This window comes from Alternaria infectoria (assembly GCF_024043175.1).
Source record: "Alternaria infectoria strain BMP 0036 chromosome Unknown scaffold_1, whole genome shotgun sequence".
NCBI lineage: Eukaryota > Fungi > Ascomycota > Dothideomycetes > Pleosporales > Pleosporaceae > Alternaria > Alternaria infectoria.
In genome coordinates, this window is record NW_026250690.1 from 444,345 (window position 1) to 461,832 (window position 17,488).

At 52.1% G+C, this 17,488-nt stretch overlaps 7 protein-coding genes across 7 annotated transcripts; 4 read left to right on the plus strand and 3 right to left on the minus strand.

Annotated features, from left to right (window-relative positions):
• Positions 1–360: 360 nt before the first annotated feature.
• On the plus strand, positions 361–1,089 carry J4E92_000165 (uncharacterized protein; the record flags this gene model as incomplete). Its single annotated transcript, XM_051491584.1, has 1 exon — positions 361–1,089. One exon carries the CDS (start codon positions 361–363, stop codon positions 1,087–1,089), a length of 729 nt encoding a protein of 242 aa, XP_051357096.1.
• A 598-nt stretch (positions 1,090–1,687) lies between these two features.
• On the plus strand, positions 1,688–2,408 carry J4E92_000166 (uncharacterized protein; the record flags this gene model as incomplete). The annotated part of the gene is made up of 2 exons (XM_051491585.1): positions 1,688–1,881; positions 1,934–2,408. 2 exons carry the CDS (start codon positions 1,688–1,690, stop codon positions 2,406–2,408), a joined length of 669 nt encoding a protein of 222 aa, XP_051357097.1.
• An 866-nt stretch (positions 2,409–3,274) lies between these two features.
• On the plus strand, positions 3,275–4,201 carry J4E92_000167 (uncharacterized protein; the record flags this gene model as incomplete). The annotated part of the gene is made up of 1 exon (XM_051491586.1): positions 3,275–4,201. One exon carries the CDS (start codon positions 3,275–3,277, stop codon positions 4,199–4,201), a length of 927 nt encoding a protein of 308 aa, XP_051357098.1.
• Positions 4,202–4,308: 107 nt separating this feature from the next.
• Positions 4,309–6,001, minus strand: J4E92_000168 (uncharacterized protein; the record flags this gene model as incomplete). The annotated part of the gene is made up of 2 exons (XM_051491587.1): positions 4,309–4,495; positions 4,545–6,001. 2 exons carry the CDS (start codon positions 5,999–6,001, stop codon positions 4,309–4,311), a joined length of 1,644 nt encoding a protein of 547 aa, XP_051357099.1.
• Positions 6,002–10,824: 4,823 nt separating this feature from the next.
• Positions 10,825–11,823, minus strand: J4E92_000169 (uncharacterized protein; the record flags this gene model as incomplete). The annotated part of the gene is made up of 1 exon (XM_051491588.1): positions 10,825–11,823. The coding sequence occupies one exon, from the start codon at positions 11,821–11,823 to the stop codon at positions 10,825–10,827; it is 999 nt and encodes a 332-aa protein (XP_051357100.1).
• A 2,961-nt stretch (positions 11,824–14,784) lies between these two features.
• J4E92_000170 (uncharacterized protein) lies at positions 14,785–16,443 on the minus strand (the record flags this gene model as incomplete). The annotated part of the gene is made up of 2 exons (XM_051491589.1): positions 14,785–15,975; positions 16,033–16,443. 2 exons carry the CDS (start codon positions 16,441–16,443, stop codon positions 14,785–14,787), a joined length of 1,602 nt encoding a protein of 533 aa, XP_051357101.1.
• Positions 16,444–16,705: 262 nt separating this feature from the next.
• On the plus strand, positions 16,706–17,376 carry YAH1 (mitochondrial matrix iron-sulfur protein; the record flags this gene model as incomplete). The annotated part of the gene is made up of 2 exons (XM_051491590.1): positions 16,706–16,974; positions 17,028–17,376. 2 exons carry the CDS (start codon positions 16,706–16,708, stop codon positions 17,374–17,376), a joined length of 618 nt encoding a protein of 205 aa, XP_051357102.1.
• Positions 17,377–17,488: the final 112 nt, after the last annotated feature.

Below are 17,488 nucleotides of genomic sequence, written 5' to 3' on the forward strand. Positions count from 1 at the left end.
CAGCGTTGGTGCTCCGGAGTTCGGCCGAGCAACACGTGACTGAGATATTGTCAGCACACTGTCGACCTACAACTTTGGTGGATCCAGGGCGTAAATCTCGACAACCCAAATTGCGGATGCCTAAATTCCGATCCGACATAAATCGCGACGTTTGCGAAGCGCAATGGAGTTCACAACCCACAGCCTCCACTATCTGAGCTGCAAGTCGCCGAATCAGAGTCAGCGGAGCTTGCTACTCTTACTACCTAGGTCCTTGCCGGATACGTCGATCACCGAGTGACCGAAGATATTCGGAATATAAGAACAGTTGAAGACCTCCGATTCCTTCAAACGAGCCTTCATTACACCTTCCAACACAAAATGTCATCACCGAAGCTTATCGTCCACCACCTCCAAATCGGCCAAGGGGAGCGCATCCCATGGCTCCTCGAGGAGCTCAACATTCCTTACGAGTTGAAGCTGTACAAACGCTCGCCCCTTCTGTCACCACCCGAACTTCAGGCGGTCTACCCTATGGGTGCTTCACCCGTCCTTGAAGACCTTACCGATCCGTCCAACCCAGTTAAGATTGCTGAATCTGGCGCCATCACCGATTACATCATCCACAAGTATGGTAACGGACGGTTGGCCCTAAAGCCGCAAGACAAGAACTTCGCAGACTACCTCTACTGGCTTCATTTCGCGAATGGCTCGTTGCAGTCTGGACTGTTCAGAAGGGGCATGTCGCGCGGCATGGTTGGCGAAGACGACCCTCGTTACAAGGGCCAAGTCGCACGTTGTGATAAGATGCTGAGCCATATCGAAAACCGTCTTCAAAACAACAAATGGCTTGCAGGCGAAGAGTTCACCGCTGCCGAGACCATGACGGGGTGGTGCTTCACAACGATGCGCAAGTTTGAGCCAATGGACTTGACCGACTACCCGGGCATTTTGGCATGGCTGGGTCGCATTGGTGAGCGCGAAGCTTACAGACGCGCGATGGGTAAAGCCGATCCTGATCTCGACATTGAGCAGGGGATCAGCGCAAAGGGTCCTCCGATGATGGAGGCATTCGTGAAGGCTATGGCGATGAAGCCGGGGTCCATATGATGGTTGGGGAGCTGCGCGGCTGATCACCATGGGGCTCGCCAAAAGCTGTAAATAATGATGAAAAAAAAAGAATACTAGCTCCGCTCAAGAAAGGGGAACTCTCTTCTCATCGATTGTCTGGTTCAATGCATCTTCTGTCGATGATGGTGATGCTTGACATGTCGCTGCGTGCGTGTGCGACGAAGATAGCCCGGGATAGTCGGCCGCGTCCTTCCGGGTCCACTTTGACGCGAGTAGTCAGGTACAACGACACGCCATGCCTCCGACCTCATCATGTCCACCTGATCCATCACACCACTCTGCCGCTGCAGGTACGCGTCGCATCATCACTGGGATGGTTTCGAAGGTACCAGAAATTGGTACCGTAGCATGAGCGTGACCTGAGCAGATCGTGGTCATGGCGAGCGGGGTTTCCTGCCAACCAGAGCGGTGGTACAATGAGATCACATAAAGCTTGCTGACCCCTCACGAGGGCATCTCCGCATCTGGGTACAGCTACATAGCTTGCTTCGAAGACACTTTCCAGCTAATCATACTGCTCAATTGCCCTCTACTTACTCTCAAATTACCGCCACAGCTTCAGCTACAGCTCCTCACGATGGCAGCAAAATACTCTCGCCGACCCAGCTACCTTGACGGCCCACTGTCTCCTTCCATCATCCCCGAGCTCGCGATTCTACCTCAGCCTCTCCCTGCCGACAAGGTTCCCTGCGGCCAGCTCGTCTCCAAGACGTCAAAGTACACATCCAAAGCCCTCGAAGACCGCGACTACGACGACATTGGCACACGATGGTATGTCAGAGTCTATGTACACGACTCATGTATTATATACTGACTTCCTCAGGTATAAAGACGTCATCTTCTTCAACGCCGAGAACGGAAACTTCGTCGAGAGCTTCGGCGGCACGCACCTACTCCAGAAGCCGCTTGACAAGGGCACAGAGGCTGGCACCATCGAGGCGGACGAGCAGAGTGTGAGACTCCTCAAGGATGCCGATGCCGCACTCCAGAAAATCTGGCAAGATGAGGAGGCCAGGAAGTGGATCAAGGAACAAGACGAGGCCGGCTTCGTGGTTGCCCATCGCCAGGTCTCCAACGCGAGCTACAAACGCGCCAGGCTTGTCGACATTGGCAACAATAATTGGGAAGTCGTGCGCGAGGTTGGCAATGAAGATGCTACTGGTAAGCGCAGGGACTCTGGTTTGCCGGTTGAGACGAACAGCAAATGGGACGTGGTAGGGGTTGTGGTCAAAAAGATTATCGTTGAGGGCGACGATGTGAAGCTTGGTGATGAGCTCGGAGCTCAGTACTGGCAGTAGTAGTATAGCTGAACAACCTCATAGCACACATTCAGTTCTTACAAGTTAGCAACTTCCCGAGCGCTTACAGCTTCTTCGATCAAGTCAAACCAACCGAAACGGTACACAGGATTGTCAATGACAGTAAGCAGGTGATTCCCGAAGTCAGTGCATGCGCCGCTGCGGCACGGGTTGCGGCTCGCTTGGAGCCTGATTGTGCTCTCCCGCCGACTTTCATCGCACGTCCTTCGCTTCCACCATAACGCTGACTTTTAGGCAATGGCCATCCAACAGACAGCGTACCGGCACGGCATCTTTTCGTATGCAACATCAACCCACCGCGTCGTATCTCTTCTTCGTCGCGAGTTCGTCCTACTCCAAGAGAGCATATCATGGAGACGCAACATCAGCAGCCTCAACGCTCAACAACAAGCCGACTGCGAAAGGCGCAAAGACAATGTTGCGCGAAGAGCAGCGCAGCTAAAAATCCTCGGCGCTGGAAATGCATTCTGCAATTATCGGCTCCTTTTCGGCATATCATGCGATGTTTGCTCGCGGGTACTCTGATTGGTCACTTTCAAGACATGCGGTCGTTAGGCCTTCCATGGCGACACAGGAATGCAGGTGTATTGCTGACATATAGCATTGTTCTTGCTGTGAAAGCGACATATGATAAGCGCATATTTTCCAGCACAGAAATCATGACACGACGCGCACATATTGAATGAGCGTCGATCGTAGGAGCAAGCAAATCTAGGATGGATTGCGACGCCTTCATATCATGTATATGGGAAGTATATAAGCCTGTATATGCATCCACATACAACTGGCACCATATACCATAGTTAACATTCATCCTATACTTGACCTCCAAAGCTGGGACGAACATGACGCCGTCATCGAGCGACCCAACTGTCCTTAATAACACATTTCACTTCGAATCCTCAACACATACCTTCGATATCAAATGGACGTCGCTGGGCGCTACAACATCACAACCACTCATCTTTATACACGGCACTCCTTGGTCTTCCCGCGTCTGGGCACCCTTCGCACTGGCTCTATCACGCAACTACCGCGTTTACCTCTTCGATAACCCTGGCTTCGGAGATTCACCTATCGAACAACCTCTTCCTAATGCCTCCTTCAACCCAAAGAACGAAGTGGAGAGACTAGACAGCGATCTCGCTCGTCAAACCTCAGCCTTCGCCGGCCTCTTCAAATACTGGGAGAAAACCGAGGGATGGAAAGCAGCTCCACAAGTCGTCGCTCACGACCACGGCGGACTAATGAGTCTGCGTGCCAACTTACTACACGATTGTCGCTACTCCAGTCTCTGCCTGATCGACGTCGTTGCCATCGGCCCCTTCGGTCAACCCCTCTTCAAAAGCGTAGCAGAAAACCCCACAGCATTCGAAAACCTACCTGACATGGCTTTTGAAGGCATCCTCGAATCATATATCCGCAACGCTGCACACACTGCATTGAACGCTGAGACGATGAACGTTCTCAAAGCGCCGTGGGTTGCAAAAGGCGGGAAGAAAGGCTTCGTCCGCCAGTTGTGTCAAGCGGCGAACCGGAATACGGAGGAGGTTGAGGGGCGGTATGTAGAGGTGGGGCGAAGTTTTCCTGTAAAGATCATTTGGGGAAAGCAAGATAACTGGATTCCTGTAGAGGATGCGCACAGGCTTGGGGAGGCGCTAGGTGTCAAAGAAGCGGTAGAGATTGAGGCGGCGGGGCATCTGGTCATGTATGATCAGCCGGGTCAGTTGGGTGTTGAGCTGGGTATGTGGTTAGCCTCCTTGGGCGTGTAATTACTATTTACAACATGACGAATCCGAAATTCTCCAATTATATAGCAGCGTTTCAGTGTCATGTGTGAGGTAGTTCGTCGCATATTACTAAACACTCCTTGCGACTCCTATGAGGTAGCCTGAGGTGTCCATGCGCTCTTCCTACGACGCACTTCAATCTCTACTGGCAGAGGGACCTTGTATCTGATGACCCACATCTTCTTAGGCTTCTCTGCAAGTGGCTTAAAGTCGTAGTTTAGTAGCAAGTTGGCGAAGATAATCTTGAGTTCATGAGAGACGAAGAAGCGTCCAGGGCTGCATCATCGTTAGCAAAGATTCTGACATCAAAGTAGAGGGTACTTACCAAGCATGCCTTCCATGGCCGAAAGGGAGATGATTCACACCCGTAGTGACAAGGCCCGTCTGCTTCAGTCTCAGCGCATCAACGTTTTGTTTCTCCTCCGTGCTCATCGCCTCGTATTCTTCTCTCGGTCGCGAGTATCGGAACGCGTCGAACTCTTCTGGGTTCTCGGTCATGTCTGTATCGAGGGCCATCGCTCCCCATGGACATGAAAAAAGCGTTCCGTACTTCAGATGCACACCCTCCGGTGTTGTGACACCCTCCTTCGCTACAACCTTGCGGTGTACGAACGTAAGGCCGATAGGCGAGGCACGCTGTGATTCGCGAATAGCAGAATCGATGCGGTACATACGGCTGAGAGCATTTTTCGTCCAACTTCCCTCCTCTTGGAAAATGCGATGCGCTTCTTCGCGCAACTGTTCGACAACTTCTGGCTCACAGCCTAGTATGCAGACAATGGTTTCAAAGGCGGTAATCGACGTCGTGTGTATGCTGGCGAAGTTGAGGGGCAAGACGCGCTTAGCGATGCGGTCGGGTTGCATCTCCTCGGGTCGTCCCTCGGCCTGCGCAACTCGGTAGCTCCATGTGATGAAGTCATTCGGCTCCTTCCAACTCTTGTATTCAGGGTCTCCGGCATCTTTCTTCTCGAAATCCGAGATACGTTGCTTGATCATGGGTATTGTGAACTTCGAAGACAGCCAGTAGTGGTACTTAACAGGCAGACTTAAGACCGTTCCCACGATGGGGTGCAGCGCCTTTGGGACAAGAAACATGATAGCCTGATTGCGAATGACGTCTTTGGTGTAGCTCAGTACCGCTTCTAAGAATTTCTTCTCGTGACACAGTGACTCTCCAAGAAGCATGCGGTTGGTCAATACGGGAATCATCTCCATGAAAGACTCCAGGACGTCCAACTTTTTCCAATTTTCTGTATCTGTTCCGTAAATGTCGGCAATCGTTCGTGGCACTTCTTCTTCGAGACCCGGTATGATCGCAGTGAGATTTCGAAAAAGGCTCTTGTGAAGGACATGTTCATGGTAAGCATCTTTCAAGATGTAAGGGTTGATGAACGAATAGTCGCCCTGCAGGGAATCGTAATGCGCTTGATGCGCACTCAGTACAGAATCTGGTTGATCAAACATCCAGCGCATTTGACTTTGAGGCATGACAATCTCAGCCTGCATGCCAAGCGTCGCGGGTAACACAAAGATCTTGCCGTCGCGGCTGTATTTGTTGTACCCAGCCAACAACCATTCTTTGCTCTTCGTCAGTGCAGTAAAGTTGCGAAAGTCGGCGATCCAGCCTTTGCCGTAGCCCATCCATGGTATGTCCGATGGTGGTGATGGTGCTGTGAGGAAGTGGTAAGCACTTGCGACGATCAGGTAGGTGATTGCTGCAGTGGCGACATGTGAAAAGGTGAAAAGGCTGTGAGGTTCGGCCTCTTGGCTTGTGTCTGCCATAGTAGGTATGACCGAAGCAGAAGCAAGGGGCGATGAACGGCATCCCATGTCAACACAGGGGCCGTCATATACTATTTGTGATGATCGACCCGGGAAAGCGCCGTCGCTTGGAGGAGATGCCCCGCTTCCGTGCGCGCGGCCATTCGCGCACGCTATGTCGCACGACACGACTTGCATGCCCACATCCGTCAACTTTATTACCGACCTGCCATACCTGGCTGCTTATCACAATGTGCACCTTGCTTACTGTGTCAGTTGCAGCTGGAGATATTGCCGGGTAAATTAAGGTTCATTCGCTGCAGAGCTCTGACAATTACAGATCCGCGGCGCTACCTTCGGATACGCTACTCCCGAGCTCATGAGCGGAGCAGTCATAGACGGTCACGGCTTTCATCAATCAACGGTTTCGGCAAGACTGCTTATCACATGCCATCCAAGCCAAAAGCTCTCGACCACTATCTCGGCTACATGCCTCTGTTTGTTGCATGCATTTCAGTATAGTATGCTTCATGGGCCTTCGCTACCAACGTTCCAGTCAGGCGATTTCACTAGTGAGGTTTTCCTGTGGCGGTTGTCTGGAAGCACGAGAGGCTTAACAGCTCGGTGATGTTAATGAGGTTCCCAGCAGACTGTGTCGTACCTTTCGTAGCAGGTGAGCTATCCTTCATAGCTGACTCACTGCCGAGGGGTCGAGTATGACCCGCTATGTCCAGCTTCTCGGTGGGTCGATCAATTGCAAGCACAGAGCGACTGCTAACGCCAGGCTCGCTTGGGTCTTCCGCGTCCATAGTGTTCTTGAGCACTTAGTCTATTAGTGTTCGTAGCGTGATGCTGTAAGTATGCTTTGGAGGTCAAGCCGGAGAAGAGCAGAAGCTGATTCATACCGCGATGTTATATTCCATACACTCAAAGTTCTTTGCTCTATGCCCAACGTCTACCAAGAACACAGCGCGTGTTCGAAATCTGAATGCTTGCAATGAAGCTAGTAGTATTGACAATACTGTGGTGTTTCATGTTGTTTGCTTACGATGTTTCCATTTGGCTCTAGACAGGAAAGTACTCCCCGAGACACTAGCTTCTGATGTCTTATATCTGCTAGTAGATGTAGCATGTACTGGTGCTAAACATCGAGTCCGTGCGTAGACCGCTGATAACACTAGAACTGCGAACACAGCCAAGTTCCTCTTGCGATACTGGATAGTACGTTTAAGGCTGCTTCCTTTTCCAGAAAAAACCAAAGATGCCACGAGAACTTGTCGATTTCCTTAGGTACCAAAGCTCATAGGCTCCCGTATATCCAAGACCCTTGACCCTCTCAGAGTAAGAAGTACTCGTGACTGACTTCAGCTGATCTTCCCAGATGAATCTGATTTCATCGACATTGCTGCCGGGAGCGTGGGGTGACTCGGTATCGTTGTCGAGGCAGAGCTTTATGTCTCTCGTCACCATCTCTGCTAAATGATCTTCAAATCGAAAAGAATTGAGGACGCGTTCTCTATGAGCAGACGGAGTGATATCCCCCCAGCCGTCTTTATCGTCATAGAATATAAACGTGAGACTAGCGATATACAAGCAAGGCAAGAGCGCAAAAGCGGCTGGAAACCTGGCGAATATATCCGGTTTATCCAGGATTGACGTCGGGATTCCGATCTCGACATGTGTGATCTGATCGACCTGAATAGGGATATTGATGCGGAGCGGTGCGCCATAGGCCTTGTTCCAGGTACTCATTACGTCTCTGAGGAAGTGTTGCATGTTTCGGACAATCTCGATTTCGGCTTCAGCCTTGAGCTTTTTGCAAGAGAGGAAAAGAGATTGGTAGTCTGCGATATGGCCGTTGAGCGGAGGCGACATCTCGGCGTACATTTTGAGGTGTAGATCGGCTGGTAGGCCTAGCAATGAAGCGGCCTTTACGTCGTCCGTGTTGGTGTTAGACACATTGCGACCGTGGAAAGGGGAATCCGTGACAGCCACTGAGGACACACTATGGATTGACATGATGTGGTGGAATAGTAAGATTATCTGCGCTGTTGCACCGATGTTCTCTTTACGGGAATCTGTGGTAGTGTTTATGGCTAACTAGCCGTGTAGCAGCCTAGGGCAGAACCCAGGCACCACGCACTCCGCCGAACTTTCATTGTTTTCGCTTTGAACAGCAGGCGAGAAACGACCTCGTCCCTAGGTAGCGAAGGAAAAGGGATATTGACATTAGCAGAAGGCGGATTGGGTCAACAGTGGGGCAATACGTGCGATCAGCAATTATGTTCTGCTTCTGCTGTATTGACTTGACTTGCTGGTATCTGCACTCCTGGTAATGTACCTAGGTATGGGCTGTGGGGTCTCGCGATCGCCGATAGTACCGCATTTTGGTAGTCCTCGAGTATGAGGGCATTTGCCGTCTGTCGTAATGTCCAAAGACTTTGAGATTGACCGAGAATGGAAATCCATTCGACATACCCGGAGTGATGCGGATGCCCCAGCTGTTGGCGGGCGCGTGTTCTCGATGAACTGGACCTCGGGAGTTGTGACGTCACACCCAGCACGTGCCAGCAAGACTATCCTCCAGCGCGCCTCCCCAACTGACGGTTCTTCACATCATCACTTCACAACCAAAACACCATCAGATGAAGTCTGCCGTGGTATGAAGCTCAGTTGGTAGCCACCTAATCGCATGTCGACATCCGCGGGGACCGGGGTTGGACAACAAGGGATTGCCTATTGTAGCCTAGCATGCATTCAGCACTGCGGCACAGTAATCGTATCCGACATGTCTCTCCAGTCATAAGACGGCCTTATCCACGATGTTTGCGGCTACTCTTTACGAGTTTTGATCTCTATCTTCTCCCATATCTAAGCTTACGTTTGAGACCCGCACGAGCAGCTCAGCACACCTGAAACATTCATTAAATATATATACCACTTCGCGATCACGATGCAAGCCAGCTCATCTACGAACGTACCATCGGGCACCGGGGGACTCGAGGCTTTTCACGCTTCACTATCGGCACTCATCCAAGCTAATCGGGCACGTCTCGCCAGCGCGGGTGGTATTCCTACTACTACGTCTGTTTCAGCTCAAACCGCCGAATTGTCTAGCAAAGGCAACGGCAAACGCAAAAGACGCGATTCTCATAGCAAGACACCAAAGACGCGAAAGACGCGCACACTGAAAGACCTTGTGAGGGTATGCAAAGAGCTCGGAGATACGAGTGACAAATCGCAATTGCTTGATCGGTGGAAGACGGCGCGCAAGTGTGCTCACCATGTCAGATTGCGACACATTACACACGATCTCGTGCTTGAGCTGGAGCAACTCTGTACAGATCTCAAGACACAAGGAGGAGCTTCCGGCAAAGTCCGGGATCTTGCCAGAGAGCGGTATTGGGAGGCCGATTCGCCTCTAACAAGCAAAGGTATGTTGAAAAGCTTTCACCTACTAAGATATTGGATATGTGCTTATTGCTATGATCAGAAAACCCACTAGAAGAAGATGCGCCGGTGTCTCACTGGACCCCACTCCAACTCAAAAGCTGGGCTCTTTATTTGGAGTCCCAACTCCTGTTTGCCAGTTTCGGTGTAAGAATCAGCCTTGTTCAATACAAACATCTCTCAGAAAAAGGCGAAGATAAGCTGGCTGCGTCGTTTTGGATCGCCGCCATGAAAAGGCTCGATACGCCTGGACGTCATAAACACCTGGGTTCTGCTGTGGATGTTATCGATACCTATTTTGGCGATGACTGGGACTCAGCATCAGAAGTCAGTGATTCAGACGATTTGGACTCTAATTTTGACGACGACGATTACACATGGTTCGCAGGTTACAGACTCAGCCCAAACGTCGACATCCCCATAGCGCGTTTTACATCACGCGTTTGTCTCGAGTTGAAGCGAATGGCCCAGGTACCGCGCGGCAATGTCAGAGCCTTTCCACTTGCTCTCATATTGCGCATGGACGTTTTGGGAAGAGCGCGACTGAACTTGCTCGAGCGCTCCGTGCCGGTCGATGAAATAGAGGCATTCCTCCAAATTCTACTGAGCCAGGAGCCCAGAGCCGAGCCGTATCCAGAACGCCCGCTGGACTGTGCCCATGCGTTTCTCTATCTAAACTATTTCATCACGGGTGAAACATTCGGTAAGACATCAACTTAAACACGTAATCACATCAACTAATTTGATATGTCCTTGTCAGGTATGAATGCCCTCCATTTCCAGGGACCTCTCATCAATGCCTTATTACCACTCGTGTCGCGCGATTTGCGGCGAGAGTATCGACGGAATCTCAACCTGGCTTTTGGTCGACGACTACCAGCTGAACTGTACGAGGAGATACTAGATCGCATCGAAAATGCGCATGATCTTCCCAAGGACCAAGCAGACTGGAAGGAAAAGCTAAAATTGATGCAAACCCACTGGGATCCTTTGTCGATTAATGGTCAACCATTCGAGTTCTGAATAGTGTCATTAGTACATGCCTCTATCGTTCCAGGTTTCGCTGAATATCAAGGCCCATAATTTGGGCAGATGGCTATAGAGATGGGAAGAACCTTTACATTACTGTACACCTGTCTCAAGTATTCTTATTCACTCTCATACGAAAAATGCACAGGCAAAGGGAATCTGGAATAAAGACTAATGATGTGATATTGCTATGATACAGGATTGAACCACATCAACCAGGCAAGCAGAAAGTTAAAGGGGTGTTCTACTAGAGAACCCGTGCCCAAGAAAACAGAGGCTCACTAATGCAACGCCTCGCTTATAGACACAAAGAATGGGAAGTATACACAAATCTCCGAGTAAATACTAGCACACGAGCTAGCTTCTTAGACACACTGGGAGTACCAGTCGTTGGCAGCCTTGCAGCTACCCTTGGCGCAGCACTTAGCACCGGTGAAGCCCTTGCCACCGCACTGTCCGTACATGGAAGCGCAGCCAGCAGCGGGGGCAGCCTCCTTGGTAGGAGCAGCAGGAGCAGGAGCGACGACAGTGGCCATGGTGGACTTAGCAGGGGCAGCGGGGGCGGCAGGGGCAGGGGAGACCTCCTCCTTGGCGGGAGCAGAGGAAGAGCCACCAGCGGCAGCACCACCCTTCCAGACAGCAGGGCCGGGCATGGGGAAGGCCTTGCGGCCGTTGTAGATGCTGAAGTTGGCGTAGGGGTCGGTGGCCTTGTAAGCACCGGGGAACTTGACCATGGGGCCAGGCTTGCCGCTACCACCGCCGGTAACCTTGACCTGCATGCACGAGACGTAGTGCTCGGGCTGGTTGACATGGGAGCGGTGAACACCAATGTGCTCGAAGCGGACGAGGTACTCGCCGTCGGGGGTGTCCTTGGGGATGGTGGCAGTGACAGTGTCCTTGTTGTAGGTGCACCAGGAGTTGCTGGTGAAGTCACCGCTGCCGCAGTCACCCTCATCGAAGATCTTGAACCAGTCGCCAGATCCGTCGTAAGACTGGACGCTGCCGGGAGCAGCGGACATGTAGACCAGGGCAGGGCCCGGGTGCTGGAACTTGGCACCAACACCAAGCTTGGCGGTAACGTCGTCGCCGGCCTTGACGGTCAGGACCTGGACCTTGCCGCCAGTCTTAGCGGCACCCTGGTTGCAGACGATGTCGGGACCGTCGGCGGTGGAGCCATCACGGATGTCGGCGGCCGGGTTGGAGGAGAACTTGATGGGGTTGTACGCGACCTTGCGAGTGGAAGGGCGGACGTATTTGAATTGCGGCTGGGCAACACCACCAATGAGGTTGGTGTCGAAGAAGTAGTGGGCGGTGGCCACTTGGGCGACGGCGCTGAGAACGATGGCGGAGGCGGAGAACTTCATTCTGGCTAGCAGTAATGAAACTTGTGTAGTAATTGGTAAAAAGAAGTGAAGGAACGAATGTAAAGTGCTGAAAAGCGAGTGTAGAAAGCGATTGAAACGAATGTATTGCTTGCTGGTGAGTTGTAGATGTTGGACGGTCGTCCTGATTCTTATATCAAAAGTCCTCCACGCATTGTACCAAACATCTTCATGCAAGCCAGGCGCCTAGACACCGGTGACCTGGTTCCCAACGGACGACAATTTCCCGTTGTAGCAATTCCAGGAGATAGGATGTTGGTTTCATCGACAACTACAGTCTTCCTTCCGTGATTGTGGGTGTTCTGGATCGCTTGGGAAGTGGACATGACCGTGATCCTTAGGCCGTTCTAAGCATAGCAGCGCTTGTGAAAACATGCGACTCATTGAAAGGAGGCACGGAAGCTACTGGTTCGGAAAGTAAAGTCAATGCGGATGTGATTTCTACGGGTCCTGCCAAGGTCGTTTACTGACACTTCACTGCAGTCCGCGATGTGGCGAAACACTGGTCTCCTGTGTGGAATGCTTGACAGGCGTAGCGCCGTTTCGTTTAGAAACACTTGACGCCCATTTCGTCCAGAAAAGTGTTAGAAAGAGGAATTCCATGGCTGTGATTCGGTGGTTACGTGCACGGACCAGGAGTTGAGTGCCGGTGGTTATACTTCGTAACGTACGGGCCGCTGTCTGTCAACACCAGCTCCACCCGATGCCGATGCCCAGCATGCCGTGTGGAAAGTTTGCGCGACCGCCGTCGTTGCCACCATGTCGGACCCGCTAGTGGAGCGGAATATGGACGTCGGGAGTTGCGCGCAAACGATATCAGATCGTGCAGAGAGTGACCGCGATAGACCCGCTGACAGGTGCCAAGGTATGTGAGATTCTGTGAGATTCTGTGAGAACTGTTGGAGTCTCTTGTGGCGTGACAAGCCGGAAATTTGATTGCAACGTCCGGATAGCGTTTCCTTGAGTTGCCCAGGTGTGGTACACAATCTGCGGTGCATGAGCATTGGATACGTTAGATACGCGATAAGGCAGAAATTTCACTGCAATGCGTTTCATCTGGCAAGAGAAGGGAACGGAGTGGGGCTGTTCAAGGAACAGCTAGTTGTGACATGTAACCCAGTTCATGTCATTTCACAAGGAAACACTCCGTTTGGCTGGGTCTCTTTTCCTCGGGTTCGACCAGCACGCTCGGGTAGTGAGCCGAACGCGAGCGCCTCGCTTTCGTTGTATCCGATATTCTCATTGATGGAACTCCTGGAATCCATGCCGTTCAGCGCGTGGCCACTGCGCCCCCTGATCCCTCTGTCGTTGGGCGGAACCGCACGTCACTCAGGGATGTTCTCTCAGTCTGGACACCCGCCTTATCCTCCGTAACATGCATGCCGTACAAGACTTCTGTGCCTGGTATGATGATATCTTCGGAGCGCGTTGTCTTGTCTCTTCCATCATCCTCTTTCTGTAGACCAGGAAGGCTGAACTTCATGTTTTTGGAGTTCACTTTGCCTTCCACCACATAATCAAGGAAAAGGCGATTCGGCCTTGACTTCATGTCGCCGTAAAGAAGCTCTTGGTCGTAGTCATCTGCATGGTTGTGAGGAGCTAGTCTCACATTGAGTTCGTTCAGATATAGAGGGAAAAGCCCAGCGACTGCGTTATAGCAACAGTGGGATCCTCGATCCGCGCGCGGTACTCGTACAAATACTGTCACAAGACGTAAGATGTGAAATCGAGGCGTGGATGATACCACACAGACGACCATGCTTGGCTCGTAGCGACAGGGTTCTGCATGCTCGTTGACGTAGTTGTCGAGATCGAAGGCAGGACTAAGTTCGTCCAACATATTTTTCTGCAGCTGCCTACAGCTGAAGAATTCCTCAATGAAGTCGATACCAAGCTCGGGCGAGATATGCATGTTATGGCATATCAACAGGCGTACTTACGAGGGCAGTGAGAGCAAGCGACTTGCTGACTGAATACTCATGGGGCGAATCGGTAGATTTCTTTCCAAAAACCTCATCTCTGTGACAGCTGCGCTATGTGCGACTCTGACTGTATTGCCGCTCAAGTTTACCCGTGAGATCATAGTTGAGAGTTCATCATTGTCGGCTGGGTGGATTGAAAGGGAAGAGGGATCTGACATGTTGGTGGGTTTTCCCAGGCGTGTATGCATGAATGATAAATCGAGTGCGCCTTTGACTCAGACTGCGGTCTGGTCCTTCGGGCAGGCCATTGAGATGGTACCTTGGTATACGCCATGATTGCGATAGCTTTGATGTGTGTATGAATGACGGGGGTCTACGTCTCGAAACTTTCTCTTGCTTCGATGTCTGTAGTGAACCAAAGTTCACGAGCCAATCGAAGCTGACACTCACAATCAACACGTGGTGGTGGCTGATAAGAAGTGAGGTGGTACGGTACTTCCATGTAAGGGAACCGCTAAACTATCTTAGGCTAGACCAGGTAAGACAGGCAATACCATCGGGGTTCTGGGCACTCCTCTACGTGCTGGGCTTTACTGGTACGCAATGATAGCATGTTCCCGTGAGAAGATCTCGAACAGCTTTGTGTTGCATTTGCGACATTCACGTGGTGCAGTCGACCCGCTTTTGTGAGTTGGCATGCCATGCGCTGTCGGGCTTTCCACTTTCAGATGTCGTTGTCAGCTTTTGGAAAGATAAAAACCAGCATACCACCCTACGTGGTTGGGCTACGAAGCCATAGCATTGCGGAGAGATTTATTGAATCAGATGATATGATGCAAGAATTAGAAAAAAAGTTTGAAACATCAAGTTGGGTGAAAGGAAAATGTTGGTTCAACATCAGCTAAGAGTGGTGTATATAGCATCGCCCAGCATGCGCATACGAACATCATGACAAAACAACATAATCTACTAAATAACATCATCGCTCAAGTGCTTAGTGCTTGACTTGCAATACCACAGTCTAGAACTCACCGCCGCCACCTCCGAGAGCAGCAGCACCCCAAATCCCCACGAGGCCCCAAACACCCACTCTCCATCCTCTCCAAAGCCCATGCATACCCTGACCCTTCCTTGTGCGCGGAGGCCTTGAAAAGCCCATTGCCTTTGCACTCGCCGCCTTAGCAGCATTCGGTGTAGAAACACTGATGCCTTCTTCACGGGCGATAAACCACATAGTTCCCAGCACACCCCTGTACTGACCCGGCTCCACGATAGTCTTGAAGCTCTGGTCAGAGGAACTTGGCTTGTCCAGACCATACGCTGGGCTCTTAGCACGGCTGGGTGGGGCCTGGTACTCAGACGCCAGACGCTGGGTTTCGTGGTCCTGGAGTGCGGCGACCTGGCCGCGGCGAAGGACGGTCTCGAGAGGGAGACGGATGAAGAGCTCGGATATGGAGGAGAGGAAAGTGCTGAAGGAGTAGGTGGTCGGTGTGAGGATAGGGTCGATACTGAGCGTTGAACGGAGGAAGAGCGGTGTTGAGGAGGAAATGAGAGTGGGGACGCAGGCGTGCATTATGGTAGCTGGGAGGAGGCTGGGGGCGACGGAGAAAGAGGGCAGAAGAGAGAGGCATGGGTATATAGATCGTGGAGAGGATGGAATGGGGGTGATGATGAGGCGTGTGCGCACCATATCGAGGGGTGCGAGGAGAGTGGCTGCGATGGCTGTAGCAGCGACAGCAACACCGAGGGACGTCAGTGGGCTTGGGCTGTCTAGGATGTCCAGTCCTCCAATTCCACTTCCTGCTGAGCCCACGAGACCTGGGTCTGGTATGTTCAGCAGAGCTGATATCAGACTCCTGAACCAGCCCTCAGTCGTCTTGAGCAGGAAGTTGTAGATGAAAGTGCAGTTTGTGCCCTTCCACACACCCCACGCAGACTCCTTCTGCCACAATTGTCCTATCACTTCGAGGAGTGAGTCTGGACGCTTGAGATCTAGTTTCCGTACGGCGGATGGTGGGGGGCGAGTGGGTGTTCGTGACCGGGATCGGCTATCGAGGCGTCGCTGGCGTCGTCGTGGAGACCTCGATTCTGAGACGCCCGATCGTGAGACAGACGGCGAATATGGCGACGGCGATGTGGGATTCATGCGCGGGGCAGTGGATGTGAAGTAGCCCGGCGAGTCCTCGTCTGACTCCTCATCAGAGGGCGGATACTGCATCGATTAGCCCACATTCACATGTCAAGAGCCCCTCCAGTGCCCAATACATACATCCTCAAACTTTCCGCTCGCAAAGCTCTGGGGCCTGCTCTTGTGGCCGAACTCTTCACCCGTTAAGCCTGCCAATTGTCCCTTTGCCTCGTGTATCTGCAAGATCGTCTTCGCGACCTCGAATGGTTGGGCGAGCAGGACGCTCGTATAATTCCACAGAGCATGATCGAGCAGTTTCTTCGCATGCCCGGCGACTGTAGGCGAAGCCTCTGGGAAGTACGAGTCATAGTCTAGGTCGGAAAGAATGTCGCGTGCCTGGCTGCCCAGACTCGATTTGCTGCTGTTGCTGGGCTTGAAAGCGGGCGGTAATGACGAGGACGTCTGGTTCTGCGGGACGTCGGGCGGCGGGCCAATAGATGGCGGGATGTAGTAGGGTCGTAGGGGGTTCGGGGCATCGCGAGAGGTCGCCATTCTATCTGTCGTTTTTGGGGTAAAGATTACGTGAGGCTGGCGATGTTTATCGTTTTCTTACCCGCGGTGGTGGATGCGCTGGGTAGATCGACCGGGGTCATGCATGGCCTGTGCGTCAACATTTCTGACGTCTCACAGCATTCGGAATTATCGGCGCATTCACTCGTTGTGACACGGCAAACACTGCAACCCCTTCGCTTCCGTGTCTCCTTCTCCTATTAGACTCCAATCTCGGCCGGCTAGCGAGCATCAATTCGGCGTCATGGCTGCTAGAAGAGCTTGTGTGAACGCCTTGGAGGGGAGGATAGCGGGCGCAAGAGGCGCATCGTCGAGTCCGAGGAGGTTCGCCAGCAATTGGACGGCAGCGACATGTCGGAGATCGATTCAGACACAGACAACGGCAGTGTCTACACTATCAACATCGACTATTCTCAAAGCAACAAGCCCCTCATGGCTTCAGAGTCGCCGCCAATTCTCCTCATCGCCCGCATCCCGCCACGGTCACCTGGACCCACCCCGACCGGGTGAAGAGTGCGTCACAACGTTTCCCAACTGTAGCAACTTCAAACACTGACGCCTTCTAGACGCAAAGTCACATTTGTAGACAAGGATGGCCATGCTTCCACATTCGAAGTAGCCGACGGCGACAACCTCCTCGACATCGCACAAGCCAACGACATAGAAATGGAGGGCGCATGCGGTGGATCCTGCGCATGCTCAACATGTCACGTCATAGTCGAAGACGAAGCCTACTACGACAAGATGGAGGAGCCGGATGACGACGAGAACGACATGTTGGATCTGGCATTTGGACTTACCGAGACGAGTCGCCTGGGGTGTCAGGTCAAGATGAGCAAGGAGCTTGATGGACTGGTCGTGCGACTGCCGAGCATGACGAGGAATCTGCAGGCTAGCGATTTCGACAGCAAATGAAAGGACTTGGGGAGAAGAGTCGTGACATCCGCAGGAGATTTATCGGTGGGGAGACATCTTGGGGGAGATATTGCACGACATTTGTTGGAAGGTATTATGGGTCATATCGCAT